Source organism: Leuresthes tenuis, unplaced genomic scaffold (assembly GCF_036924035.1).
Source record: "Leuresthes tenuis unplaced genomic scaffold, fLeuTen1.0.hap1 SCAF_20, whole genome shotgun sequence".
Taxonomy (NCBI): domain Eukaryota; kingdom Metazoa; phylum Chordata; class Actinopteri; order Atheriniformes; family Atherinopsidae; genus Leuresthes; species Leuresthes tenuis.
This window is the reverse complement of record NW_027325374.1, coordinates 9,160,557-9,179,889: the sequence shown is the minus strand read 5'-3', so window position 1 is coordinate 9,179,889 and position 19,333 is coordinate 9,160,557. Positions and strand designations below refer to the sequence as shown.

General features: G+C 42.8%; 2 protein-coding genes across 6 annotated transcripts in view; one reads left to right on the top strand and one right to left on the bottom strand.

Moving 5' to 3' along the window:
• Positions 1 to 162: 162 nt before the first annotated feature.
• zranb1a (zinc finger, RAN-binding domain containing 1a) lies at positions 163 to 14,032 on the top strand. Its single transcript, XM_072372966.1, has 10 exons — positions 163 to 492; positions 941 to 1,785; positions 4,666 to 4,853; positions 5,552 to 5,705; positions 6,586 to 6,657; positions 7,424 to 7,622; positions 8,557 to 8,677; positions 10,929 to 11,058; positions 11,890 to 12,119; positions 13,031 to 14,032. Exons 2-10 carry the CDS (start codon positions 957 to 959, stop codon positions 13,244 to 13,246), a joined length of 2,139 nt encoding a protein of 712 aa, XP_072229067.1. The 5' UTR covers positions 163 to 492; positions 941 to 956; the 3' UTR covers positions 13,247 to 14,032.
• A 1,422-nt stretch (positions 14,033 to 15,454) lies between these two features.
• ctbp2l (C-terminal binding protein 2, like) overlaps positions 15,455 to 19,333 on the bottom strand; it is a 92,557-nt gene continuing 88,678 nt past the window's right edge. For 4 of the 5 annotated variants that reach the window (XM_072372978.1, XM_072372979.1, XM_072372977.1 and 1 more), the window contains 3 exons: positions 19,058 to 19,185; positions 18,524 to 18,641; positions 15,455 to 17,248 (listed from right to left, as the gene is read on the bottom strand). In XM_072372978.1, the coding sequence (XP_072229079.1) occupies positions 17,068 to 17,248; positions 18,524 to 18,641; positions 19,058 to 19,185 (427 nt within the window). In that variant the 3' untranslated portion in view covers positions 15,455 to 17,067. Of the gene's footprint in view, positions 17,249 to 18,127; positions 18,203 to 18,523; positions 18,642 to 19,057; positions 19,186 to 19,333 lie in introns of all 5 variants that reach the window. The other variant, XM_072372981.1, reaches the window with a different exon arrangement.

Below are 19,333 nucleotides of genomic sequence, written 5' to 3'. Positions count from 1 at the left end.
CGGTTAAAACTATTTTTGTCTATAATTATGAAATCTCGCGGAATATTCATAGATTTTAATAGTCTATAAGAATATTCCGGTAGTTCATGAAGGCACCACAGAACTTTCCCTTTATCCAATCGCATTGAGAGCTCAGCCAGATGATTGGTGACGAAGGCAGGCTAGCGTTTATTTTGGCTTTGCTTCTCATTTGTCTAGCTGTCGCCGCCATTAAACAAGACGGAGGCAGTGTAAACCATGGAAAGTCGGGGATTTATACCATGATTGGAGGAGTTCAGAGGCCTTGTCAATGTGCGCTTTTGTCTGCAAGAGGTTAATGTGTCCATGAAGGAAAAGATGTGAGAGACCGAAGGAGTCGTAACAATTCGGATTGGGAAAGGTTTGATTGAGCAGGAGGAAGGAGGTGGGGGGCGGGAGGGATCGGGGGATTGGACAAGAAAGGTTTGTTGTGGTTTTCAGCAGCAGTTGAAAGACGAACGAAGTCACGAAACGGTAAGGGTTTACACATTCTTCTGCAAATATTCAGAATAAGTATATTGTCTGTGTTATTTCGTCGCATTAAACGGTTGTTGACAGTGCATTTTCATTTTAGCTAACGTTTTAAAATGCTACGAGGTTAGCTTGCCAGCTAGCGAGCTTAGGCAACTGAAACATCACTACACAGCAACACTGTGCTGCCAGTGGTCATGTGAATTAAATCGAGACTGTTATCTACGCTCACTACTGTTACTAATAATGATCTGCAATTTAATCTGCATTCAGGTCTTACGTTGCCAGTTTGTCATTGAAGATAACCGTCAAAATGCGAGATAGATGATAAACTATTGGAGTACACACTTTATCAATGCATCAAAAACAAAGTGTTTTTAAGAATTTGTCTGCTACAGTTTTCACAAGTAATGTTTTTCTGTCTCACATCTAACTGGATTTCACACAACAGAACAAAGTGACCCACAATGACGGAACAGAGGGTGAAGTGGGCCTGTGACTACTGCACTTATGAGAACTGGGCCACTGCAATCAAGTGTACAATGTGCCGTGCACCGAGGCTGAGGGGTCCCATTATCACAGAGGAACCTTACAAAAACAGTCCTGATTTGGATCCCAGTCTGGAATGGGATCCTCCTAGAACTGAGAGTGGAAGTAGTCTCCTCATCTGCCCTGACTCCAGTGCTAGGCCCAGAGTCAGATCTTCCAGTATGGCTGAGCTTGCCAGTAAGTGGTCCTGCCAGATGTGCACCTATCTGAACTGGCCTCGAGCCATTCGTTGCACACAGTGTCTGTGTCAGCGCCCGAGGACCAGCAGCCCCACTGAGTCCCCCCAGACATCAGGCTCAAACGCAGGCTGCCGTCCTGCTGTCCACTCTCCAGTGGACACCTGTGAGGAGTATAATGACAGGAACAGACTCAACACCCACAAGCAGCATTGGACATGTACATCTTGCACTTACCAGAACTGGCCCAGAACCACAAAGTGTGTGGTGTGTGACCTCCCTAAACCCAACAACCAGGAAGCCATAGATTTGCCTGAGTGTGCAGAACCCTCACCCTTGATAAATGAACAGGACATGGCGCGATGGAGGGGCAGTTGCAGCGGAAGCCAGGGCCAAAGGAGATCCCCTCCTATGGCAAAGAGGGACGACCATGTCAAAATGGATTTCCAGAGGATAGAGCTTGCAGCTGGAGCCATGAGTAGAGAGGAGCAGGAGATTGACTTTAAGAAGCTGAAGCAGATTAGAAACCGTATGAAGAAAACGGACTGGCTGTTTCTCAGTGCTTGTGCTGGTGAGTTTTTGCACTTTTTGTCATGTCCCTCCCGCTGGGGCTGAAACAATTACATGAGTTGATCTATAGAAAATTGTATCTTCCACAGTTAAGGCTGAGACTTATGGACATGTGGGCCCACTAATTATTTTTTTTTTTTGTCAGTGAATGACTATATTTTGCATTATTTAAACTCTGAATAATAGAGTATTTAAGGAATTTAACAAAACATGGGCTTTACGAGCTCTGCAGGTTTTCTTTCCCAAGGTCCTACTAACTGAAGAGATATCAGCTGCAGGAAGGCTACGCTTATCATCAACAAAGTGTAAATGACGTTAAATGGCAGCAAAATAAAAGCCGCGCCTGTCGAAAAGCTAATAGGAATTTGATCCAACTCATTGCTCAGTGCCTGGCTGTCTCTTGATGTGCAACTTAGAGCATCTTTGTAAAACGAAGAGGTTGTAAGTGCTTCCCAGCTGGTGGGGATGAATGGGCCGTCTGGGCTACACAGTGAGAGTGGAGCCTGTGGACGGGGGTCGGTCTTGGCCTGCAGTCAACACACCCTGTAAACAGTGGCGCTTATGTGCTGAGCAGGAGCCTCCAGGAGGCAAAAATAGACTTGTCAAAAAGGGAGAAGCTGTCAACAAAAAAAAAAAAATTTGAAAAAATAAAAAGCCTGAAGGCAACATGTGATCAGCAGTACACTCTTGACCTTTACTCTGACTGAACTTCCAAGGTTTCTGTTAGGAGTTGAAAACATTACTCTTGGGTTACGGCAATATATTGCATTTATTTATTTATTTTCTTTCTTAAACCTGTCTGAATTTACCCGTTGACGTCACCATGCATTTTGATTCCATTTTTCATAATGCTTTGCCTTTTTATTCCCAGCATGTCACCTGACTTGGCTGACTTGCTTGAGTTATCTTGCTTTTTCTTCTCATAGTGTTTGTCAGTGGAGGAAGTGCCTGAGTCAGGCAACACAGTTTGACCAAGACGCCAAGCACTTCCTCAGGTCTCAATTCACTCTGTTGTTTCCCCACATTTTTGTCGTTGTAGAGCTGTGAACTAGCGCCAGAATCATAGAATGATTGTACTTGCCCTCAAAGTGCAGCAAACTCAGTTTTTGTAATATTGTTCTTTTGTTTCACAGTGAGGGTATGGTTACTAGCAAATCTAGCCATTGCAGCTTGTGTGACCCTTAAAAAGATATTGCTTAAGTTCTTATCATTGAATGCTTATCACAATGATCTTTTGTTTTAGAGGTGAGTTGGAATGGGTGGATCCTGCAGTTTAACTGAATTTTCCACTGATCAGTCAAAAAGTCAGTCTTTCATGACAACAAAATTCTACCCAAAAACAATTTCATCAGTTTGCAATTGTGGTTAAAGATAGCCTTACTTCATTTTGGGCTGTAAGATTGTTTGTCACACTACATTGATGATAAAGCAGAAGTCAACCGAGTCACATACAGAAGCCTATTAGAGTCCTGCAGTGACTTGATTGGAAAGACTTGTCTGACTCAGTCTTTAATCTTTACTAATGGAAGCTGACAGACTTCAAAGAGTTCTGATTGAGCTGCCAGTCCAGGATTGCTCCATCACGAGCACTAGTTGCAAGTATGGCTATCATGAGAATATAAGTTAGAAAAGGATGCAAAGGCTAAGTTGTAAAATGGCTTCATTAAATCCAGAAAACTTTGTCCCCATTTGAAAGTTTTTAAAAAAAGAAGAAAAAAAGGAATTTGTTTGGTGCCAACATGAAATGAGAGCAAATATGATTTTTAAAATTCTAGGAACACAACAGGAGAGAGGAACTGGGAACGTGTTTGCTTTTATAAAGAGCAAAATGACCCTTATTCATCCATTTCTAAAACGCATCACCTTACTGTGAGGTTCTTTTACCAGGCCCTCCTGCATTGCTGCTGTTACCCCTACCAAAATAATTTGATACCTATTTACAGACCTGTGTTTGCAAAATGTGACCCTGCCAGTGTAAAGTGAGATGTGCCGCTCTCAGTCCCACTTCTCTCAAGGTAACCATCCTGTTCCCTACTACGGTAGAAAAAACATCCTCACAAAAGGCTGTCTGTCTAAACATGCCAGTGCTTCAGTTCTCTATGTGCCACCTAGCTGTTGCACATTTCACACATAACAGATGCTGAGACTACAACGTCCAAAAAGAGGGGTGGGGCTTATGCTAATCTGCACAGACTGTCCTCTGTGACATATCTCTGTGATTGCACTGCATTATAAGTCACACTGCTCTGTCTGTTCAGCTAAGTAGTAGCAGTAGCCTGACAGTGCGGTAGCTGTTCTCACACCGGGTTAGCTAGTGGCTACATCTAGAGGTCATCAGGACTTTCGATTGACGTCAAGACCTAGAAATCTGCATTCTCTTTGCGTTAAGCTTCGTTCTTCTGTGTCAAGTTGTCTTGAAAAGTTAGCGCAGATTTGAGTGTAGATTGTGACTGCTAACGGCATGATGTACTGGCACAGTTTGATGGATATTACTTTACTTCTCTCATGGAACATGACAGGCTGTCTCTGTTACATCTTGCTTCTATTATAAGCAGGGACATGGAGTTGAAGCTGCCTCAAAAGCCAATTGGATTCCTTCTCTTTGTGTATCCCCCTTTTTAAATGAATTACTGTTGTGTTTTCCAAATGTATTTAATTTCTCTTTAAGGGACATTTGAATATGGAAAATTTGATATTTACAATTCTAGATTCACATTGACCCAGCTTCAGTACACCAAGCTAAAACTAATCCAGCATAAAACAGCAATACTGCCATGAAAACCTAATTGCATAAAGCTTTTACAGAGGTTTCTTTAATTTTACGGTTAACTCTGAGGTTACGTTGCAGTCGTGCTGAAACCTGTTCCTGTCATTGCTGCAGGAGTTGTTGAGGGAGATCTGGCAGCAGTAGAAGCTTACAAGTCATCTGGTGGTGACATCGCCCGACAGCTCACCGCTGATGAGGTGCAGCTCCTCAACCGATCCTCAGCGTTTGACGTAGGATTCACCCTGGTACATTTGGCTATTCGCTTCCAGAGGCAAGACATGCTAGCCATCTTGCTGACAGAGGTAAACTTTGGTTTCACCACACCACTGGAATTAAAGCTACCTTCTTCTTCAGCAGTTTGTCTCTTGATTAAACACAATTTACACATATTTCAGCACTTGAATGCACCAAAAATCTGAATGAATTCTGTTCTTGTTCTTCAAAAACAATTGTATGATTCGTGCATTCTTACAGATACTCTTGTGATTTACTTTTGTGCAAATTGACTATTTCCACAAGATGAAGTCATAAGTGCCCCCATGTCATTTCTATACCAGTTTGCGCTTTTGCTGCACGTCACGCCATCAATTGTTGACGATATATAGCAGATGCCTGTAATTACAGAGGAAGTGCACTTTAAGGATTAGGTGGAGGATTAGCCTGGCTGCAGTCACTGCTTCCTAATGGACATGATAATGTAGAGTTGATGTGGTTTGCAAGGAGAGCAAGTAATGATTAGCGAAGTCACAGAGTGAAACATGCTACTGTGTATGTTTGATCCTCAGTATAACAAATGCATATACGCTGGTCACATAGATAAATGGAAACGGGTACCTCAGGTTAGACGAGCTTCTGTTTTTGTTGTATTTGAAATGGTTGAGTTTGATTTCGGTGAATTTCCAAAAACACAATGACCTCATTAGGAATAAAAGCTCCAACTAAATGAGTGTTTATTTGACTTTAACATCCCGCTAATGTGTGTGTCCTGTTCGTCCGTAAGGTGAACCAACAGGCAGCCAAGTGTATTCCCTCCATGGTCTGTCCGGAGCTGACGGAGCAGATCCGCAGAGAGATTGCAGCTTCACTACATCAACGCAAAGGGGACTTCGCCTGTTACTTCCTCACTGACTTGGTCACCTTCACTCTGCCTGCAGGTGCTCATGAAATCCTGATGATTACATCATAGGCCCTTCTCTCATATGTGTAATGTGATTTTACCACCTCCACTCTTTATCCCCACATGAATATACTTTACTGTCCGTGCTGGGAGGTTGTTTTTTCTTGTCGGAATAAACACTGCAGATGAAATAACAGCCACACCCCCCAGGAAACGTATGTCTTATGACTGAGAATATTACCAACTACATTTACTCTGCTAGCAAAGAATGGGGAAACTGATTAATTTTGAGATTATTTGGGATTGTACTCCCGTTCAAATGTATAACTTTTCATGATTGGTGTTAACTGAAATGAATTCCTTCACTGGAGAACTGGTCCCTACCTTTGTGGTGGAGCACGGCTTAGAGAAACAGCAGCTCGGTATGTCTCATCCCTGCGGCATCAGTGAAGTGACATGCACACTGCTTTTAAGAACTACCAGTATTCTAATTCAGTCCTGCTGGTGCTGCTGGGATGAAAGATTACGCAGGCTTCAGTGATGGATTTGAATTTTTTTTTTTTTTTTTGAGTGTGCAATGCCAAGTATTCTGCTGCAGACTGACTTTGGCCTGTGGCCAGCTGCAGGGTTTGCTCCCGCTCTCTCACTATCCGATAAAGCCAACGCCGTTCACTATTGAACCAGAGAATAGCCACCAGTGTTCTGGCTTTACGTCTGTCCAGTTCAATACACACAGAACGAACTGCACAGAGCTCATGTTTCCAGTGTGCCATTGACAAAATGTCACGTAGTAAGTGGAATTGCAAAGAATATCCCCACTGTGGGTCATTACTTGAGCGTTTAAGTTTCACTCCTCCTAGTGTACTATTAGTTATTACTAAGCATTAAAAACACATCTTCCCCGTGTGTCTTTCCAGATATTGAGGACTTGCCGCCTGCTGTCCAGGAGAAGCTGTTTGATGAGGTGCTGGATCGAGATGTGCAGAAAGGTACCAAAGAATCTTCTTTCAAGTGTGGCATCTGCATACATTTACAGGAAAATTATTTCACACACAGTGGTTTCGAGATCCTTTAGTAAGGATCACACCATAATGTGGAGGAGGGGTGGGGGGTGTTTTCTCTCCATCTTGCTCACCACCTCCCGCTTCATCTTCCCTGTTTTCTCTAATTAGGTTAATTGAGCTCATTAAATTCTCTGCTACACCGTTAACCAGTGGCATACTCCCTCTGAAGCTATGTGTGTGTGTGTGTGTGTGTGGGTGCCGGTGAACATTCATGTATGTTTGTGTGTTGCACTGAAGTTATCAAAGGAGTCTCATGGCCTAGTTAAGCCATCATAAACTGGGCTGCTGGGAAGATAAGTGTTATGTTTTTGCATAGAAATGAGTTGGAAGAAGCAGAAAGCCATGCTTGTAAGCACAGCAGCATGATGGGAAAAGTGCAGAGGTGCAGAATATACAACTTGCAGTTTGTCCTCCGTAATGACTAACTACAGCATTAGCATATCCAAAACACTCAACACAGAATCTCTGCAACCATCTGCAGAGTTTGTATTAATCAGTTAACTATAACTTTAGTTTAGAAGCGTCGTTCATCTGCAATAAGTAGTTTTTTCCCCGCCCTGAAGCTATAGCTTCATCAATCATCCTCCTGTTTGAGACGTTCTCTTGTTTGCTTTAAAGTTCAGCACCATTTATGGCTTGATGGAGGCTATTGTCCTCATGCCCCAAACTCACTTGTCGTGTCTGCACACAGAATTGGAGGAGGAATCTCCCGTTATCAACTGGTCCCTGGAGCTGGGCACACGCCTGGACAGTCGTCTTTACGCCTTGTGGAATCGCACAGCTGGAGACTGTCTGTTGGACTCGGTTCTGCAGGCCACCTGGGGCATCTACGACAAGGACTCTGTCCTCCGCAAGACCCTCCACGACAGCCTGCATGACTGCTCCCACTGGTGAGGCCTCTGATCCTTTGAATCGTTTCCATCTTTGTTTGGAATATTATCCACAATTTTACACCATCCAATGCATTATTAATGGCACATTAACAGTAGTTTATTCGCATGAGGACTTCCTGTATTGACCCTAAATGGTCTGAATGAACTGACTATCATAAATAATTGACTTGGGCTGTAAAGCTACTGGTAACATTTCCACCAAACTTCCTGTCTTTGTTTTGCATATTCAAAAAGAGCTTTGTGTCGTTCCATGTAAAAAAAACAAAAAACAAAACAAAGCCAGAGTCATTAAGGTAATTTTTATTACCATAGTGATAAAATATGAAATTTGAGCCAACTGTTGACTCGTGCCTCTCTTGTTTTCCTTGCTGTTGGTGTCATAACTGCTGAAACTGCACTTTATTTTATACTTTTCATTTCATTCCTGTCTACGGTCCATTTTCTTACATTTTTATCCACTCCGCTCTTCGTGTCAGTTTTCCATCTGTGATCTTCCTTTTGGCCCTCTTTGTTAGCGCTTTCATCCTCCCTGTCTTTTCCTTGAAAGGGTTTGTATACATGCTGCTAACAGTATTTTAATTGAAGCCCTGCAGACAGTGTACTGTTTGCAGATTTGACTTGCTGAGTTGGTGTAAAGGCATTTCCTCTGGATAATTACATGCTTCCCTCACACAGTCCAATACAAAAGGTTTGATAACTTGGAAAAGGATTAAGCAAATGTTGTCCTTTTTTGATGTGTATAGCATAAGTTGCGTGGACAATCATGTTCTGGCTATTCATTGGTATGGGAATCTTTAGCCATGCACATCTTCCTGCTCGTTGTGATATGTTCTGGAGGGATTCTAAACTGAGCCTTGCTCTACAAGCAGGGCTGTGTTTATTCAGAAGAACAACAAATGTAGGCTAATGTGACCTTTCTCTTCTTTTGAAGGTTTTACACACGTTGGAAGGAGTGGGAGTCTTGGTACTCGCAGAGCTTTGGTTTACATTTCTCCCTCAGAGAGGAGCAGTGGCAGGAGGACTGGGCATTCATCCTGTCTTTGGCCAGCCAGGTAATCAGGAGGTTCCTTCTTGTTTAGTCTCTTCTCTGCAGTTCATTATTCATCGAAAGTTAAGAAAGTGCCCGCGTGTGGGGTCTGGAAGGGAATGTGTCTCGCAAATGTCTTACGAGAAGATAGAGGTTGAAAAAAAGCCTAAACTGATTTGTGCTTAATGGTAAGATTAAGTTTGTGATCTAGGAAGGTCAAACTTAATAAAATAAATGTTTTTTTTTGTCACTGACCTGCACCTGGCACAGATTTAGAAATTTCTAGAAAGTAATTTTTGTTGTTTTTCAGTTAAATTCTAAACCAATGGGACTGTATTGCCGGGACACACAGCACACTTTCATTACTTCAGCTACCAGTGACGTATTCAAGGATATCTGTATCATTTTGTATTGCACATAGTCATATTCACATGCTAGTAGGGTGGGAAATGCAAAGCAAGGACCCATTAAACAAACTTCATAGTATAAATATTGGCCTGAAAGCCTCCATGAAGATTATTATGTAAATATTGACAGCCATTGAATAAACATATGGTATCATTAGTGTGTTATCAAGGAAAATGGACTGGGAACCGATCATGTACAAACTCCAATTGGCGGCAAAGAAATATTAGAAGTAGAAACTTTATCCTTGAATTAATCCTCAAAGAAATGTTTGAGCAGTTCAGTTGAGCACCATCCTGTTCGGGTATTCATTTCCAACTCATCTTTACGTTAGATAGTCATCTTATATGCTCCACTGCCTAAACAGAACTATGCAGCTATACGATAAAGCAGGCTGATGCCACAACTGCACCGAAGACCACAAGTGCAGCCCTTTTTTCATAGCACTTCCAGTGGTTAGAGACTTACTTTACATCTTTAACATCAGCTGTTGTTTGCTTTGGCTGGGATTTGGATTTAAGGCTTTCTCTGTCTTGTCCTTTCATTGCTGTTGGCAAGCATTCCCTTCTCTCAGCAGCACTCTTAAAAACTTCATTAAAAAGGCAGTTAAGTCTCATAAAACTACAAATCTGCATTTATATTTGCTTTTAATATGGACACAGAAGTGTAATTACATAGATGATCCTCACACTCACCAAAAGATTAAAGCAATTCAATCCTTTGCTTTAGCACTGTTTAATTAAACACAAAGCCAGTAAAGTGAAGGGAACTGCATGGAGCTGAATAGTTGGAGAGGTACTGAATGACAGGCAGCACAGAAGCAATTATTGTAGACCCCCCCCCGCCTTAAGACGGAGTTGTAGGTTGACAGACGGCTGATCTACTTGGCTGGCACGCCTGCTGAGGCAGCACTCCTTTCCAACACGTGACCCTTGGATTACAGGCATTTAGCTCCGATCCACTTCACTGACAGTATAAACTCAAGGAAAAACTATCATTTGATAACTGTGACTGACAGATGAGATTCAAACGATGACTCTTTATATCCCACCTCATGAGCGAGGTGACTTTGAAGCCCCCCCCCCACCCCTTTCAACATGAATTATTGACGCTGTAGTACGTTTCAGAGAAGTTGTGTAATCTGCTTTCTGCTTATTCAGTTGGTCCAACTGAAAGCTGAGAAGGACAGAGAGTGGCATGTGGATGTACTCAGAACTGCAGCGTTGCAGGTTGATGGCAGCACTTGGCAGTTGCAGCCCTCGTCACTATTTTTAGTTGCTCTAATTTTTATGTCCACTTATGAGGGATTATATATATAGTTACAACACCATATAATGTGCCTAAATACAAAGGCTGCAGCGCTATGTTTCAATGCCATGATGACATTTGTCATGCTGTTTGACAAGCCTCTCGTAGTACTCTGTGCAGGCACTGTACCACTTGGCTCTTAAGATGCCTAATATGACGCCAAACACCCATCATCATTTAGAGGAGCTCTTAATCTACCGAGCTGGGATAATCTCATGGAATTCATAGGTGCTTGTCTTGTTTATGAGATTCTGCATGGCTTGGCCCCGCCCTCTGTTTTGTCAAGCAGGAGAACAAGTGACACTAGTTCTGTGTGAAGAGGAGGTGATTTTATAATCCTTGCGTTTGGATGGTGATCTTTTCCACTGACAGCAGCCCACACATGGTCTACAAACCCATATTAAACACATATTAGACTGTGACATCTGATATCTATTGAGAAAATATCCAAGCGTTTTTAAAGTGTGTTCCTGCTTGAAGAAATGTTGCGTCTGTCATGGTGTTAAATGGCTCTGACCGGAATGGTGAATATTATTTGTTCAACCGAATGTTTTCCTCCTCAGCCCGGGGCCAGCCTGGAGCAGACCCACATTTTTGTTCTCGCACATATTCTTCGAAGACCGATCATAGTCTACGGAGTGAAATACTACAAAAGTTTCCGTGGGGAAACGTTAGGATACACTCGTTTTCAAGGTGAGGCAGCTTTTGTTGTAAACCTGCCCGGTTTTAATAGTGATTCATGTAACAGCGGTGCCACCTTTGAACTTTCTGAGTTAATCTTTAAAGTGTTTGGTAACCCAAAGCACAAATCAACTTAGCAAATTTGTGTATTTCTCTCCTTTTTTTTCTTAATATGTTGCATACAAAACTCAATTGATTCAGTTTCAGTGGAGCTACTTTCCTCTTCTGAACTTCTGATCTTTTTTTTTTTAATTTACTGCAGGTTGAAAGGAGCCTTTCAGCTATTTAAGCTTACTCAGTGTTTGCTTTTAAAAGCTATAGATTTTTATCATAGTTTGCTCCTGGACTCCAACTCGAAACACCTGCAGCAGCTCAACATGAATCGGGGCCCTTAGAGTGGTTTTGCTTGTAACGTAATTATTTTCTGTGGGAACAAGCTTTTGTTTATGAAAAGTAAGGCGAGCACAGCTGGAACGCATAACAGCTAGAATATCTTAACCTTAGTCTCTCTGTTGGACTTTATGATTTAATGAATTAAAATCTGTTTTGACAACCTGCCCTTTTGATGGTACTGCGCAGAGCTGTGGCCACTTTAGTGTGCAGCATTTAGTCGCCCTGACAGAAGCACTAGTGGAGGGTGAGTGCACTTCTGCAGATGCTGGCTTCGCCGTAGAGCTGCTCGCGATAATAGGCCGTTTGTTTCCAGTCAGCTGAAAAGCTTCTGATGTCAGATCTGAGATGGTGCTTGGCCCCAGCTGACATTCACAGTGAAATCTGAGCGTAGTTGCAGAGCCTGTTCCTTCCAGGTGCTTGTGGCTCGTCTGACTTGCTTTGTGTGTGTAGGTGTGTACCTGCCTCTGTTATGGGAGCAGAGTTTCTGCTGGAAGAGCCCCATCGCCCTGGGCTACACACGGGGCCACTTCTCAGCGCTGGTGGCCATGGAGAACGACGGCTACGACAATCGTGGTGCAGGCGCCAACCTAAATACTGACGATGACGTCACGGTCACTTTCTTGCCACTGGTGGACAGTGAGAGGAAGCTGCTACACATTCACTTCCTGTCCGCTCAAGAGGTAGGCAGGAAGAGCTCGATGCTCAGCTGCAGCCTGAAGTGTAGCTTCACATTTTCACTGCCCTAAAACCTGCGGAAAGTAGGTTTATTTTAAAATGTCCAACATAGGTGAGCACAACCCGTGGCAATATGATTTAATGTAAAACAGTTCAAACTGGATCATCTTACAGAAGATGTTATTTTTAAGGTGACAAGTGGAGCATTTAATCTTCTAAACAATCAAAAACAAATGCTTGAGATGGAGTAAATATAAGCTTCAAAATGGAAATGCAATGCAGCCAAAGTGAATAAACATGTGATCACAAAGTTGGAAGGTCTGATTATTGAAATGAGGCTAACTGTACGACTATGGTTAGAACATTACCCGTGGAAAGCAAATTGAAATATTTGATCTGTTAATCATGGCTCCATGTGAAGAATCAGAAAGAACCAAAAAAAATCTAATCTGGAGACTGCTGTAAAATGATTGCGGTTACTCAGTGATCAACAAAAAACCGTCAAAACAGCAACGCAGCAGCAGTCAAAAGGAATAGAATTAGTCACAGCAATCAGATCAGCAGGGAAGGGAACCGAGGTGAATCAGGGTTTCTGGTGTTTCCTCTATCAGCTCCAACTGTGTGAAGGACACTGCATAATATCAGCCTATTTACAGTGTCCCATGAAAAAAAAAAACCTTGCTTTCTGTTAGGTCGAGACTCATGAAAGGAAGCCTTAATGAATGTGGGACGCACCTCATTTTGTCAGATGAGGTCCAGCATGTTTGAGGTGAACCATACCGGTAGATGTTTGTGTGGTCTGTTAAGGAAAAACAACATGATTATTAAGTGGTGAAAATGATCTTTACTAAAACAGGGGAACAGATACTTCCTGTCGCCACAAAAGTATTTTGACATGTGTTTGTTTGCGACCCAGATGGGCAACGAGGAGCAGCAGGAGAAGCTGCTGAGGGAGTGGCTGGACTGCTGTGTGACAGAAGGAGGGATGCTGGCCGCCATGCAGAAGAGCTCGCGCCGCCGTAACCACCCCTTGGTCACCCAGATGGTGGAGAAGTGGCTGGACAGATATCGCCAGATCCGCCCCTGTGCCTCTCTCTCTGATGGCGAGGAGGAGGACGATGAAGATGAGTAAGGAGGAACGGAGGAGTTGGAGCTTGAAATTGGACACTGTCGGCTCTTTGAGATAGCATCATCCTTTTTTTTTGTTTGTTTTTTTGTTCCCCTCCTTTTTTCCAAATGTAAATCCTTCACTTGTAATAATGCATGTGTTCTGTGGTAGAGAAGTTACCAGCACTATCAAACAGAATCCTGATTACTGTTCCCATGAAAGCACATCGAATCCACTTGGTTTGCCCCACATATACTCAGATTTCTCCCCATTTGTTATTGAGTAATTATCTCGACTTGAGGAAACATACTAAACAGATGGGAACATATATTCTACATAAGGAAATTCCGAAGCTGCGCTGAAAGAAGACTTTAATTTACAGACTTGCCTGATGGAAATTGAGCTTAAAACCGAGGATGCTCATCTGTGTGCGTTTGTCGAAGGGTTGAATGCACCCGTTTTCCCCGATTGCTGATCCCTCTGCAAGCCTCACTTGATGTTGGATTTATTTATTTATTTAGGAGCGTTGGCACACGGAGCCGCTACCCTTTGTTCTGCCCCGTTTTATCTGTGTTCCGTTTGATCCACTCAGTCTTGAAGTATTTTATTTTGCACAGATAATACCTACATCCTGTGAGGGGAAAGGGGGAATATGACATTGGAGTTTACTGACATTTTTACATGTGACTTGGTAGCTCTTGTTCATGTTAGAGTGGGTTTATGGTGACGCTGGTGGGGAAAAGAGAAAACCAAACACTCTGCCTCTTTCAACAGAGAGCATTAATATTAAATTTGACTCACTTGCATCTACCTAATTGCTGTTTGTTTTCTTATTTAGACGACAGAACTGTTGTTCGACTTGGGAATGAATGAACGAGTTGGCAGGTTTTCTTCCTGCTGTGGCTGGAATGACTCACTGGGCAATGATAGATGGGAATGATTTTTTTTTTTTTGTGGCAGCCAAATGATGCTCACATGCTCACTAAATATAGTCAAAGTCACTGTGGGGTGGACCCCTCCCTCCCAGTAGTGAAGGCTTTTTAAAAATAGCAAGACACTGTGGTCTTGGGAGAATTTGGCAAATCTGAAACTTAAAATGTTTTTCTGAAAACCCAAATAGATGGGCTTTATTACGGCTAAGATTTAATTTCAATATGATCAATGAAGCGGGGAATAAAAGGTCCAATATATTTCCAGGAGTGGATCTGTCCTCACAGATGTTCTGGGAGTAAGAAACTCTTTGTTCTGATGCAGTGAGACACAAATTACCTGATGCATTCCACTTCTTCTTATTCCGCTGTCGTTGTTTATGCTTTAGCGCCCCCCTGTGACAAAGGCGAAAACAATTATGGAGCATAAAGCTCTTTTAACCCAGCCCAAAGTTTGATGTCTACAAAATTCAAAGTGTGGTTAAAGATTGAATGGTGTGGACTTTTCTTATTCCTTTAACATTTTTCAGTCATGTCAAATTATTCACAGCCTTCGACTCTGCTGCATATTTCCTGAACAAATGCGAGCTTCTAGTCCCGATCATTTCTACCTGCGTTCGAGAGCATTCTAATCGGCTATAAATTGAGAACGATGCAGCAGTTCTCGGTAACTAATCGATTTCAAGTCATGACAAAAGTCGCAGCTTAGTAAGGACCTCTGGTTAAACATTGTAGGGAGTCGCCGAGGGTTAAAGTAAAGCTGGAAATCCACATCAAAGTATTTAAGTCATTGGTCACAGTGCAAAGGATATTTAGAAGAAAAAAAAAAAAACGGAAAATGATAGTTTCACACTGGAAGGGGAAGTGAGTTGTTGGTAAGAATGTTGATGACCACCGAAGCCATTCCAATGAATGTGATGAATTCTGATGTCATTGTCTCAAGAAAGCTGGCTCATCTCCGTGGACACCGACTAAGAGAGGACTCATTTTCCACATCATCTTAAACTCAAGATTCTGGAGGTAAACCTCAGTCTGCAGAGCAGCACTGGATCATCCAACAAGACAAAGATGCAAAACAGCAGGACAAAGAAATCAAATCAAACAAATGCAAACGGTGTTACAGGTAAATGAGGACGTAGCGGTGTTCTTCCCCATTTATATTTCCAACGCCGTCTTGCATCGTAGAACTGAGGTACGTGTACGCATCATTTCGGGTTAAACTTCTCACAAAGTGAGACAAGATGCACAAAACGGGGCAAATCAAAATAGCTGATCCTCGAAAACAAGCAGTACAGACAACTGGTTCTCAGAATCATCTTTTTATTTGAACTGCACTGAATGCTAAATGTTCACCTTGTACAAGAAACAAATACAAATACTCACACTAAAAACAAAACGTACTGCTGGCTGCCTCTTCTGCTATTGTTGGGACACTAAGTAGGAGTTTCAGCTACTGCTCTTACAGAGTACAGGATGCCCCCCAAAAAAGAACCTGGCCTTCAATAGAACAAAGAAATTATAAGTAGGAGTGAAGAGAAGGGGCGGATCACATAGGACTAAGGTTATAGGAACATTTAACTAGGCAATACAAATCTAACAGGACTCCTCAAAACTCTTGAACACCAAAAAACGTGGGATGCGCCTTGTATAGAAAAATACCACAATGGAGAAACTGATGGAGGAGAGAAAATATATAGACTAACTGAATTAGTCGTAGCTTTTTTTTTTTGTTTTTCTCAAAGACAAAATTCATGGGAAAAACAGTATCTGCAAAAAAGTGTTTTCCTGAGTCATTAAGAGCTGAACTTTGCTTTAACCCTTTCCCGCCTTTATAGATGGGAGGAAGTCGCAGTTTCTGTGCTGCCGTTTGTCAGGAGAAGAATCGGACGTGGACGCTCCAACCTCCTCGTTATACAAGTTTTCTATGTCCTCCTTACAGAACGCTCGCTGTCACACGTCTGTGACTCAGTGATTCAGAAGGAAAAACAAAAGTTAGCCGGTAGCTCGTTCTAATCTCTTGTGACCTAAAACTTTCCGCTACAGTCAAAGGGTATAAAACGAATGTTTTCGCGTTAACCAGCAACAGCTTCAAAAACTGCACAAATCTCAGTAATCACAGGTGCAGATGAAGTTCCTCACACTGTGTAGAAGCGACCTCTAGTGGTGGAAATCTGCTACGGCAGCTGTGATAGCTGTCAACTGCATGGCTGACAGGAAAGGGTTAAACCCCACTGGAGGTTACTGTAACCGTTGAGCAATCTTTTCCTTTTATTTGATGAATGATAAATATATATAAGTCGATAATCCGTTTTAATCATTCACACTGACGATAGAAAGAAAAAACGAAAAGAAAATCACTCTCTTCTGGGGCATTAAGGGGCCTAAACAACGCACAATTGTTACATAAGGAGGTTTAGGGAAGTGGAAGATCGGGAGGGGATGGGAAGGGTAAAAAAGGTCCAGTAGCACATGATACCAAAGGCTGTTTTTTTTTCTCTTGTTCTTCCCTTGGTGTGTTGAGAAGTAGGCCTACATTTCCCATGAGCTCTGATGTGTACAGGGTGGGCTTGGACAGAGTCTCATCGGGTTATCCCGGAGCACTAAAAACACTGGACTCTGTATCCACAATCATAGGCATGTCCCGAAGAAGAAGGAAAAAAGAAAAAAGGAAAAAAAAAAGAAAAAAAAAAAGGAAAACATCAGAGTAAAGTCGATACTGAACCCAAGGAGACAGGGTAAAAACTAAAATGTTAAAAGTACAAATTCCCCGGAACACTTCTTTTGTTCCCGTTTGCGGGCTGATTTAACAGGCAGCCGCTTTGTGTTGTTTCACTGTCTCTTGGTCCCAGTTGGTCGGTTGGTTCTGAGCGGCATCGGGTTGGATGAGATGTTTGCCGTTTGTTATCCCTTCTGCTGCTATTGCTCGGTGAGGTGCTCTCTGGTCTCGCCGTGTTTGGAGGGCTGGTTGGGCGACGGAGCCTGGGAGGGGTGTGTACCGGAGGGCAGGGTGTGAGCGATGGGCACCCCCCCGGGCACCATGCCCTCTAACGCTCCCGGGATGCCACCTGGAGCCACTCCAACCACACCCGGCGGGTATCTGGGAATGGCGAGGGTAAGGGGTTAGTGTGGCGTGCACGCAGACAGACGAACACACTCCCAACACTGAAACAGGATTCTCTGCATAGATGGAGATGCTACTGCTTATTTTCCACCTCAGGAGCTTTTTCAGGAATCTGACGAAGGCAAAGATTATCGACTAAATTCATTTTAAAGCAACGATGAAGGCAGAACCAGATTCTCTGTTCTGAATATTTAACATTAACACTTTGGATCCATTACAAATACACAGCTTGCCTTTTTGGATTTGTTTTCTTCAACAAAATTAGGGCTGCAGCAACAGCTTATTCTTAATTTCTGATCAATTATTTAGTCTGTAAAAAGCTTGTTTTGGTCAGACCGACAGTTATCAAACTCAAAGCTATTTAGCTAGCAGTGACTTTAAAACGGAGCAAGAAGCTTTAATCCACTGTGTGATTGATTCAACTTTATAAAAAGTTGGGACAATTTCAATCATCTTTATGGTTCGTGAAACACATACATGACTGATTTTCAGTTCCTGAACTAGCTCCTGGGACTATTAGGATATACAACCGTCTCGCAGAAAACACAATAAAATACATAAAAAAAACAAACAATTAAAGCCTATTAACCAGAGAGGGAAAAAGAACAATGTGGTTCAGAGAGACCCAGTCCAAAGAAAGCCTCCCAAAAACCCGTAAGAAGGAAACCATGAAGCATGACACCATCCGTGAAACTGCACCCGAATGGCTTTACGTCATGCTTACTGGGACACTCGAAACCCACATTCACTACCATCCAGCTCTACCCCGAGTGCAGTCAAACAGGTGGACTCTGGGGGACTATAGAGGGGACACACATCAGGTGAGAGGGTCTGATCCAGGCTTTTCGTATTTACCTGCTCCTGATCTAGGCATTAATTTTGTCTTGGGGGATGCCGGTTGTTACGGCCGGAAGAGTTTGGTTCACTTGGCTGCGTGAAGAAAGCACATGGAGGTGGACATGCTGAGATCAAGAAGGGTTCAGAATGGGACATAGTGGACAGAGTTTCTTTCTACTCATACAAAAGACAGCGTGTGAGGGGAAGGGCACTACGGTTTATAGTAGAGTTCATTCATGTACAACTGTGTTGAGGAAAACAGCACCAATTCATGTAATTTATTTCAACTATGAAGAGGGAAAAAAATCAAGGAAAACTGCAAATTATCTTCATCGTTAGCCTGATAACGTTTCAATAAACTATATTTTCTTGTAATATGAAGATATGAGGGCTTTCTTCATTTTCAGCTCTTACCTATAGGCAGCGCCATTGAGCTCAGGGTGAACGCCCGGTTGATCCATAACTGCCCATGGTGCCGTGGTGACAAAGAACTCCTTGTTGACGCAGTTCCGTAGGCTGTCAGGGATGCGCCCTGTCATAGAAGACACACGCACTCGGATTTAAAAGCAGCGAGGATAAATCACACCTACTAAAAGGCCACAACTTGTTACACGGGATGAGCAACCAGACGGTGCCAAAGTGTTAATGAGTTCAGACTGACAGACATATCGGGCTTGGATACACAAATGCAAATTAAGATCATTTAACAGTCTGGATGTTTTGTGAGCGACCGGCCCCCGGGAAGCGCTCTATTCTGCGCTGCTCCGCGAAGCTAATGATGACATCTATTAAGAGGTCCAGATTTAATAAAGGCTGCCGGGGGCCTATTGAAGTGGAAATGTGACATCTGGGGAAGAAAGCTGTGCTACAGGTCACGGTGGACGGTAGAATAAGAGGGATTTATGATGTCAGACAGCAAAATTTAAATGTGCTCAGGCAGCTGAGTACCGGTGATGGCTCTTCGGATCTCGGTGGCAGCCGCCTCCCTCATCTCCAGAGAGGCCTGCTCACTGTACCAGGCTGTGTGTGGCGTGCAGATAAGGTTCGGAGCATCTTTCAGCGGGCCTTGAGCAAAACTGCAACAGAAAATAACAGTATGAGAAGGAGACATTTTTCTCTTTAACATGAAAAAGAAAAACAAAAAAAGGTGTCATAGCTTCCAGTTTAGGGTGGACAAATACACCTCTTACTCTTGCATGGTCGACACCTGGTGTGTTTTCATAC